At 40.3% G+C, this 10,791-nt stretch overlaps 1 protein-coding gene across 1 annotated transcript; it reads right to left on the reverse strand.

Annotated features, from left to right (window-relative positions):
* Nucleotides 1-1,133: 1,133 nt before the first annotated feature.
* Nucleotides 1,134-9,119, reverse strand: rabggta (Rab geranylgeranyltransferase subunit alpha). The gene is made up of 17 exons (XM_062396194.1): nt 9,034-9,119; nt 8,527-8,563; nt 8,294-8,404; nt 7,062-7,186; nt 6,745-6,932; nt 6,050-6,307; nt 5,819-5,902; nt 5,634-5,716; nt 4,389-4,484; nt 3,708-3,813; nt 3,556-3,607; nt 3,393-3,481; nt 3,207-3,295; nt 3,005-3,121; nt 2,811-2,924; nt 2,591-2,678; nt 1,134-1,856 (listed from the first exon to the last, which is right to left on the reverse strand). The coding sequence occupies exons 2-17, from the start codon at nt 8,527-8,529 to the stop codon at nt 1,708-1,710; spliced, it is 1,752 nt and encodes a 583-aa protein (XP_062252178.1). The 5' UTR covers nt 8,530-8,563; nt 9,034-9,119; the 3' UTR covers nt 1,134-1,707.
* Between the last annotated feature and the right edge of the window lie 1,672 nt (nt 9,120-10,791).

Consider the following 10,791-nt stretch of genomic DNA (forward strand, 5'->3'; position numbering starts at 1 on the left):
AGCTCTGAACCAATGCTTACTAATTATACTGCAGAAATCCAGTGGGTAATAAAGAAGTGTCAAGTCAGAAGTAGAGTATTAGATCATTTTTTGTAAATGGAAAACAGAGACCTAATTACAGTCTCCAACGTGACATGTCAGTGATAGTAAAACTCTGCTGATATGCTCTCATGGCTGTTCTGTCTATTGCAAATTAGTTTTTTCTAATGAACTCAATAAATGTTTTTCTTTTTGTGTAATGTTGTGTGGTGTGACTTTTTCCAAATTCCATTTTATTTGTGTTTTCCTGTTTTTGTTCGCCATGACAACAGGGTAGATCAAACATCCATCGGATTCATACATAGCTCTCTCTCTCTTACACACACACACACATATATATGTATGTACACATCTATTCAACAAAGACAATGTTGTAACTAAAGGCCTACTGAGGCGACACACTCCTCGCAGGGCGGCACACCTTCTTACATCCATCATTCATTTTTCTTTCACAACAGAACAAGAATGTCCGTCTCGCAGTTGTTTGCCTCCGTCAACCAGTGGAGCGGCAGGAGATTTGATCACTATCTCTCCTTCTGTTCCACAGATTCAGGGATAAATCACGACCAGAGACGTTTTTCAGTAGAACAATGTCACAGTGAAGGCGACTTTTGGGATATATTATGTCATAAAATGTCATCACTTCATCGGTATATCCTTTAAGGCATTTTGTCATAGATAGTGCTATCATTCTGCCAAAATTGTGGTTTCTAACATCAGTATGACCTCGACTACCAGAATCTCAAAAGTGACATACAATGAAATGACCTCCAGTTGTTTCATCATAAGTCAACATGACATTCAGATGAACTGAAATCTGGTCAGTTCCTCTTGATTTCAAGTGGATATTTCTGGCAAAACTGCAGACGTGTTTGTGTTCAAATTTTTAAACAAAAAGGTCACAGCGACCTCCACCTTTGACCAACATCAGTTCATTAGGTCCCAGTGAACAATTGTGCGAAATCTAAACAGTTTCCCATGAGGCATCTGTTTTTTTGAGAATGAGATGGACGGCCAGAGAAAAGGAGGAACGGACGACAACCAAAAAACAAAATGCCATCAATGAGGCATAAGAACCACAGAGGAAACTTATAGAAGGCAGTGACACAATGTGTGCTGTTTTATTAGTGGATCTATGACATACTGTGCAACAGTATATTGTCATAAATTAATGTTTTACACAACCTTTAAAAAAAATTCGCTTAAGAACTATGCAGTGCTCTGATGATCAGTTAATAGCTTTTTTTCACTAATTCAACAGTTTTAAAGCTTATCAAGCAATAAGCCAGCATCGCTGCATGCCAATCCATACAGGCCGTTTTATTTATTACTGTTTCTGCATGCATCTGGGTGGGTTGTTTAAGTTAAAGACATCTGTACGCACACACAATTGAAGAAAGCAACATTGGTTATTAAGCACTCACACACATTATTCTAGACATTTCAGTTCAGGTGTTTGTGACACACGCTGTGAAGCATGAGGCTCTCAGACCCTCGAGGTCACAGTGATTGACGTTCTCCCAAACACTAGGAACACACAGAGCCACGAGACACTTGAACAAAATAAAAACAAACACCCACTTGCTCTTTCACAAACAAACACTTGATAAAGTGAAGGACAGCTGAAAGACAGGAGGACGGTGGCAGTGACTCCCGCTCTCTGCCTGATCAGAGCAGCAGGTCTGTGACGGAAGGCAGCAGCTCGGACAACTCTGACTCCAGGTTGGCCATCTGAGTGACGGGGTTGCCACGGAGATCGAGGCACTTCAGCTTGGGGCAGGAGGCCAGCGGCTGAAGATCTGCCAGTGTCGAGATTTCTGTGTATTTGGGTTAATGAAAAAGATTTCCTGCGTGCTGGGAGTGAATAATGTCAGTAGCAATGAATAGAAGAGGCTATGAGTCACATATTTCAAACACATGAAAAAGTAAGAGCCACATGTCAAATGTGACACCGGGATATTAATTAATCTTTCCAATACAAAAAATGGAAGCCTAAATTTAGACAGGAATGTACTGAAACTGATTGAACTGTCATTAGAAGTAAGAAAAAACAGCGTCGGTTTCTAAACTTGCTAGCTTCATTAATTCCTCTTGTGTGTGTCAGGGGAAGTGAAGCATGAAGGGGAAGAATTGTGCATCGATGATGAGTTGTTAAGCGTCTTTTCTAGTCTTAATTGGGCTGTTTGCTTTGTGAGATTGCAGTGCCGATTTTTATTTTATTTTTTTACTCGATCCATAAGTAAAGTTTCAGGTTAAAAACTAATTATTTGTGCGTTGAGCTGGTTGGTGCAGCAATTTTCTGAACTCAGTAAACACCATCCTTGTGTATAGTGTGTGTTTGTTACGCTGTCATGAGCTCGCAGTCCACCGGGGGTGTTTTGCAGCTGATTCACACATTTCTTGAGTCACTAGTTCACTGTAAGGGGAGGATAGAAATGTAATAGAAGGTTGTGCGTATGAGTCTTGTGCTGCAGGGTCGACACAGATCCAGAACAGGACGTTCTCCAGCAAACAGACTCGAGAATCTGAACGTTGGATTTGAAAAGGATACTGTTATTCTTCAATGAGACTTCCTCCAGTTTAGGAAGGTGATACAGGCCCTCCAGGTTTTCTAAGGAGTTGTTATCAGCCTCTAAGACCTGCAAGCGTGAAGAAGTCATGTCTTTACAGAAACAAAAGTCAATCTGAATCTTTCCTGCTGTTATCTTACAAGGGCAGGACAAACGAAAGAAGAAACACTGTCCATGTAGGAGAGACAATTGGATTATCACCTCGAGACACTGCAACATGGCGAACTCGAGAGGCAAGCGCTGCAGCTGATTCGAGGACAGATTGATATGGGTGACCAATAACAACTGGTCCAGATGGCAAAAGGTGGTCAGTTTCTGTTCAAATAAAAAAGACAGGAGGGTCAGGATAACATTACTCCATGTCAGGATTCGGACTTGTAGACATTATTTTCAACCTTGTCCGAGATGCTGAAGACGCGCACTTCAGCATACTCCATTTTCATGATGGTGTTTTCGATCATGAACTTGCTGCACAGGTCACTGTAATACTCAGAGCGCATGATATCAACATCCTGCAGGAGAAAACAAAAACATCATTCAGTCACTCTATACCTTTTTTCAGCTCAGTACCAAAGACTGTGCAGGGGCGGTGCTCACTCTCAGTGTTTGGAAATGATCAAGCATCTCCTTCTCGTATCCCAGAGGGTCTAGCGCCCTCATCAGGAGGATAATGGTCAGTAAGCACCCTGTGTGGGAGAGAGCGGTTCAATTGCAACGTGAAATCAGCAAATTACATAATTTTGTATTTAGCCTTGAGGACGTAATGGTTGTAAAAGCACTTACACTTATTGAGCGGCTCCAGTTCTTGTAGCTGATTGCACGAGTGTAGCTCTGACTGTAACACTGAGGTTTTCTCTACTGACAGCTCACTCCTATAAAGAAACAACTAACTCAATTCTTACTCATTCAAAAATTAAAGATACACAATGTGCTGCTAAGACTTTACCTAAAGAGTTCCTGATCCGTAGCAGAGTCCCGACAATAACTCTCAGTTCGACCTGAGGAAGATAAAATAAAGAAAGCTTTGGGAAATACAGTATATATGTATAATCCAGGAACTGGTGGGGGACGACATTAGGTTTAAATGATATTGCTGACCTGTGTAGAGAGCACAGTCCCTGTGAGTGGGTTTTTCAGTCCAGTGCACGGTCAGATTGTGTTCGTTACTGATGTCACTTATCGTTCCAGGAGGAAAATCACAAATCTGTGCCAGTGTTAAGGCTTAAAACAAACCGATTGTTTCAGAAGTTAATAGGAGTTTCATTCCCATAGAAATTACACCCTCAAAAAAATATATATATAACATCACATTGTAAATGGAGTAGCTAAATATTAATTTAAACTTAAACAGCATAGTAGCCTTTAACCAGTAGCATCAGAATTGAACAATAAGCACTTTGATTCTATTTTGAAAAACTACTGAATCAACCTTTTTCTTTTTTTCAAATTAGAAATGTTTTGATTACATAATCAGATTTTGCCTTAGAGATGAACGGATGAAATCACAGCAATTGAGCTCACTTGTACACAGATCCATTTCCATCAAAACTTAGCAATCTATGATGTGACACAGTTGAAAAACTTACAACCCACTTTAGAAATATCTTTGTATACACTGAATACACCGTGTTGTCTGTGTCACCTCCACAGCACGTTTTCAGTTTATGGTATTTGTAGAATGAAAAGAACTGAATGTTAAATAAGTGGCACACTGTGACAGTCAGCAGTAACACCTGTGGGGGTAACCTGTCAACTCTGTGTCAAACAAGAAAAGGATACCCAGACAGGGCTGTGTTTAAAGCGGGGGTGCACACTCCTCCACTCCACTCTCTGGGGCTGACCGTCAAGGACCAGCAGCAGACCCACCGAGAGCGCCTGACAGACAAAAGGTGGAGAGAAAGGTTTCTGACTCGCAGCGAGGCACCACATGCACATCACACCAGTGTATTTCTCCTCAATACAGGTTTGTGTTTTCAGAAATTCTCCACACAGAACACAGCAGCAAATAACAGGCCTCATGTAGGAATGTAATCATTTTCTAACACTTAACGTTTATTCTTTAAAAAATGTTCATGAGGTGTGATCCTGAGATCATTACGATCGCAATCCCCCCCAAAAATGATAAAGCCATTTCATGAAATTATCAGAAAAAGTTAATTCATTACAAAATATTATGTTATTTTAAGATTTTATAGTGATAATGTCACGTCTATGTTCTTAAATTACTTTCCAATCTATATGAGCTTTCAGTCATATCTTTAGACTTAAAGAATGGAGAGATACCTTGAAAAATACATTTTTGAACTATGAATGGTGACTTCATTCTAACGCATCACAAGATATGGAATAATTTCCTTCAGTTTGTCTCTCTAATCAATTATTTTTGGGAGTTATCGTGTAAAAAAATAATTCTAACCTTATCTTCACGGACGTGGACTGATCAGCTCCAAAATCATCTGGAGATTTGTTTGTGATCATCTGTGCTGAACTATACCAGAATCAAACTATAATGGCACTCAGTAGTGCGCATACATCTGCCAAGTCCCAGTAGTCCCCGTAAATTCAATCCAGCTGCACCATATTAACACACTTAGATATCAGTCTCCTTTATGAGGCTGATTATTCATGTGGCGGATTTTCCATTTATTATTCCTTTTGAAATCAGTGCAAATGATGAACCATACAATGTTAAAGAAAAATAATGAAAATTCCTGGATCTGCAACAAAATGTAATAGGTTCTACCCTGACCCATACTGCACCCTTCCACTGAGTTTCGTGTAATCCATACAGAAGTACCAACATAATCTTTTTAAAATACAATAAAACCAGCAAAAAACAGGTGTGAAAAGAACCTCCTTGGCGCAGGTAGAAATCTTAAAAAACTGTCAGTAAAGAAAGTCTCTCTACATTAGGTTTGTATAATTTCATGACTCACACTATAAGTCTCCCCCTGAAATGAAAACATAAGTCTTCAACTTCCATTCATAAACAAATATAACGTTTGCATTAATGAGCAGACTCACATTAACAGGCCTGGAGAAGGCAACAGCCACTCTCTCCTCATCCCGACTGACGTACACGCAGCTTATCATCTCCTCACGTTCGGCTGTTAAAGAGACAGAAACCTGTTTGATAAATGTGAACTGGGACACTGGTTTGTACTTTAATCCATATTTGTACAACCAGACACAACCTCAGACAGACATACCTCTGCCTAGCAGCCACCGATAGTAGAACCAAGCACTCTGGTCATTGGGGTCGGTGAAGAAAGCGTTCTGTACAAGTTCATATTCTGAAAAAATTGGATTAAAAGCATTTAGATGCTGAATGTGTTTGATTACACATCGGTCCTCACATACAAAGTGCTGCTATCGACAGTCATTGTAAATCCTCAAACTGCCCACGTCTGGTGCCATTGTTGCATTGTGGTCACAGTTACCTTTGAGTAGCTGCTCTTCACAGACGCGATGGGAGTGGGTTTGCGGAGAAGGTGGAGAGGAGGTGGGAGGGGGCTTGCGGCATGGTGACGCGTGCTCAGGAGACACCGGGTGGAGGAGCGGCAGCAAGGTGCTGCGGTAGTGCCAGCTGGAGTAGTTGGAAAAGTTAGAGCCGATGAGACGATCGGTAAACTGCAACTCCTGATCCACTGGCACGGCAGACATCTTCACAACCATCCTGCGATAATCCCAACAATGGACTGGTCCAAAAAAAGAGAATATGATGCAACAGAGAGCATTTATAGGATGTAACATAAAATGAATTAAGAAACTATCCAAACATATGTCACATTTAGTAATGTTGTAGCCTTTTGCTAAATTTGTTTATATCATGTTTCCCCCTCATCAATTCATCACATAATATCCTACAATGACAAAGCAAAAATGTGGTTTTGGGAATGTTGGCAAATTTCTTTAAATGGAAAAATTGAAATATCACATAGATGTGAATATTCAGAGTCTTTCCTCAGTACTTAGTTGAAACGCCTTTGGCAGATTACGAGTCTTCTTGGTAAACATGTGATCAGCTTTACACTATAAGTCTAAGCATAAGTCTGCAACTTGACAGAATGTGACAAAAGGGAAAGTGACTGAATCTGAATCTGTATAAACAGACTTTTTCTTCTCGTTCACTCACAGTTGCGGTCGTCCAGGCTGAGGCAGCGATCACACAGGCTCAGCTCTCTGGCCCAATCCGGTCGAGGCAAGCGGACCGAGACCCACTCCCTGTGGTACCAACTGCCGTACGACTTCGGGTTAATCTTCAGACAAGACTCTAAAAACGACAGCTCGGCCACATAAATCTTTTGCACTTCATCCTCGTCCCTGGAGAGGACATCGAGAAACAAAACCATTATTCTCCTGTAAAATCTGAGATTAATATTTAGCCATCAAAAACTGTCAAATGTTAAAGTCAAAATCTACAAGTGATAGAATAACTGGTGGTGACTTTACTTCACAGTCTCCAGGTGCATTAGGATTTCTCTTCTGTAGTTCCAGAGGGTTGCAAAGTCTGGGTTGGATGACAGCAGCTGCTGGGTCAGCTGGAGAGCTTCATCATCCCAGATACCCTCCTTCCTCTGTCACACAGGAGAAAGTGAGGATGTGAAGAAAATAAGCAGTGGCAGACAATCAGGTAAAATGACAAAAGAGAAGTGAGCTCAAGAAAATAACTACTTTGAAACTAACTCTGTGAAACTACACTTTTACTATCATATATTAACAAGACAGTTTTTCTTATGGTAAACAAATTCAAATTGAAAGAGTAAGACAAACAATGTGTAGTGTTTATGAATTCCCTACACTCTGTATCAGCTCCAGGCTCACTTGTTCGCTTATGTCAAAGATATACTGTATAGTTTTAACTTTAAATAGGTTTAGTACCTTTCAGCAACAGCTGTATAAAAACTGTAGTTTTTGGCAAACATTACTCAAACAGGAGTAACATTGCATTAAGTAGGCCTAACTGAGCTGATTAGTTAGACTGAACTAATGAATATTTCAGTTACAGGGTAATGGTTGTTGGACTGAGCCAAAAATAAGCCACAGGGTGGTAATATATATCAAACTTTAACTGTGCATACAATTTGGTCCAGACATTCTCTGGACGTTCACATAAGAAGAACGGGGTAGGAGATTGTTTTTTTCATAGATGTGCACAACAGGAAGATGCCATTAGACATTTATACCAGGGTTGTTTCTGGGTAGAGCATACAGGAGACAGGATATGAGATATTAATCATGTCATGGAAATCATTTGTTTTTCCACATCGACACTGGCATCAGCCCTTATCACCAAAAGCTCTCAAATCTCATTGTCTTTCTAAGTCATAATTTTCCTCTGCGTCTTCTACGTGTATATCTCCTGTTTCATCCGGATACATTTGTACAATATTTCTTGTTTGTTTGTTTAGCATCAGTCACATGCTGGAAACTGCAGCCACACCCACTGGTGAATTTTGATGACATTATTTTCACATTGGCCTACTCTGTAATTCTACGGAGGCCGAAAGCTACTCTGATCCAAAGCTTTACTGCAGGTTTTGATCTTTTCACTTGAATTGTTGACAGTGAGAAAAGCAGAATATCACCTAAGTCTCTTCTACAGTTTCTGCATTTTCTCATGAAGAATCTGTTAACAGGGATTAAATATCAACAGGATTAAAAAGTGCATCTTTACGACAGACCTTAGAAAAACAGGCATCTCGCACGGCCACGTAAACCTTCAGCTTCTTCTCTCGCTCCTTTCTCTTCTCCTCCTCCTGCTGGGCTGTAGATTTGATCTTCACTCGTCCATGCTGTGGAAGGCGGGTACAGCAGGTACAGGTTAGTCTGCTGCTGGGAGGCTGGAATGAATCACTCATTACACCAAGTGCACAGTGTAACAACATGCTAATGAATACATGAAACACGTTCTTACCATCTTCTCAGTTGGTGAGAGTTACTTCTTCAAAGATCTGTTCAAGCAGGTGGATGAAAGGTCAGGCCTGGTATCGTTAACATCACACACACACTTACGCACACGCGCACACACACACGCACACGCACGCGCGCGCACACACACACACACACACACACACACACACACACACACACACACACACACACACACACACACACACACACACACACACACACACACACACAAACAGCCGCCGCAGTTATGACAAGTCAATATGAGCTCAGCATCCTTATGTGTGTGAGTTCAGTCAAACATACAGGCTGAGTGTAGTTAGCTCGCTAACTAGCACCGTGGTCAGCAGGCGTCACAGGGCTGGGCTCATTCACAGCTCATTCAAAAACACACCAGTCACCGGCGGTAGAGAACATGTATAAACACATAGACAACACATTAAATGAGATATACAACGTGTGTGGTTCCAGGTGAACACCGAGCGGCGCAATGTTCATCGTGTGAGACACGCACCTGGTTCTCTTCGTGGCTTGTTGTTGCTTTTCAGACACTGATTCATAACGACTACAAATTGTCCTCTTCCGGCTCTGGAGATCTACGTCACTGAGTGTCGCCCTCTGCTACCCTCGGCGGCGTGTAGCCCTCTAGTGGTGGAGGTAACAAACAGCAGCAGAAAAACTAATGTGCACAGAAATAAAAATAATTACAATAACATTGATATTATATATTAAGATGTACATACAGACAAGAAGATAGATGAAATTAGATATAATACAAAATACTAGAATAGAATAGAACAGAATACAATAGAATACAATAATTAAAATGTAATTCAATATATTAGCTAACAGGCCAATAATAATTAGAAGACATCAGTAAAGCAGTTTTCTTCTCCATATACATCAAGAATTTGAAGCACAACACTGACTCTTTCTCAGTTTTTATGAACACTGTAAATACGGATGAAAAATGTTCCCAAAATAATTAAAGTGTGCAACAAATGTGACATTATAACTCGTAGAGTTCGCGAGACTGGAGTTTAGGTTCAAATACACTCAACTGAGACACTGAGACAAAGTCTGCAGGAACATGGATACTTGTGTGTGACAGAAGGTCGAGCTTCAGGTGATTCCCAACAAGAATCACAGTAAAGATAAAAACTGAGATGACTGGAGGAGAAGATGGAGAATAACCTCGCCTGTCGTTCTCTGATTGCTAAGTGAAGCCCATCCACCACCTTGATGTGTCAACAATAATTATTCACTTTTACCCACTTATCCTTGCAAAGGCCAACAAGAGCACCTACAAAGGTTTTCCCGAGATAATTATAAACACAAGATAGGACCCAAGCTCGTTATGGTCCACAGTGGATAGGCAGTGTTTAACACCACAACACTATGCAAATTAAAATAAGTAATCAAATAAATTAAGTTTAATTAAGTTGAACAGATATTGCCTCCCCTAATTCAATCTTGATCCACAGGCAACTTTTATTAAAAATTGTATTAATTGATCTTTTAATTAATCATTGTGAAGGTTATTATTATTGTCAGTAATAGAGAGAATTGCTAATTTGCATATGCTTATGAAGTCATTCACTATTACTAATTATGCCAGAGCGTTGTCTGTAAAATGATTGTTAGAAATGTTTAAATATGATTTACTATTTAGTTTATTTTTTGTTTGTAAAGCCTTCTCTTATTATATATCTTCTCTATAAATTCCATCAAATTTCATATTTCAATGTTTATGTATTGCTGTTTATGAGGCTACATATTTGAAGCTTAAAGAAATCAGCAGAGCAGAGTTAAAACACTGAGACTTTGATGACCCTCACATCTGACGTAGCAATGTTAGCTCAGGTCAGCGTAGCATAAATATTGGTAAACACTTCGGATTATTTACACCCATTAAGGTTAAATATTTTGTGCTTTACAAAACACACTCATACACAGGCAGAGCTCCAGACAAAAACAATGAGGAATTCAAAATAACCATTAAGTAGGAGTCAAACGGCAGAGAGGAGAGGTGGGTCTTTAGCTGTGCTTTGAATATCTCGATGGAGGGGGCAATTCTGTGGTGGAGTTTCCCCCCCGAGCCCAAGGGGGGACCAGCAGCGACTGGTCAGAGGACCCGAGTGACCTTGGTGGGTTATGGGGGAATCAAGGTTCAGACAGGAAGGAGGGAGCCATCCATTACAGTTTTTCACAATTGTTAACACACGTTTTTCGAAACAATAACGGCTTTCTCAAAACTGCACACACAAAACTC

This window comes from Platichthys flesus, chromosome 9 (assembly GCF_949316205.1).
Source record: "Platichthys flesus chromosome 9, fPlaFle2.1, whole genome shotgun sequence".
NCBI lineage: Eukaryota > Metazoa > Chordata > Actinopteri > Pleuronectiformes > Pleuronectidae > Platichthys > Platichthys flesus.

Excerpts from the sequence above, each read along its gene's own strand:
- rabggta (XM_062396194.1), bottom strand. Across the intron at positions 3,296-3,392 it reads ACTGGAGCCGCTCAATAAGT|GGTGCTTACTGACCATTATC; the intron begins GTAAGTGCTTTT and ends TCTCCCACACAG. Across the intron at positions 2,679-2,810 it reads CCATGTTGCAGTGTCTCGAG|GTCTTAGAGGCTGATAACAA; the intron begins GTGATAATCCAA and ends TCACGCTTGCAG.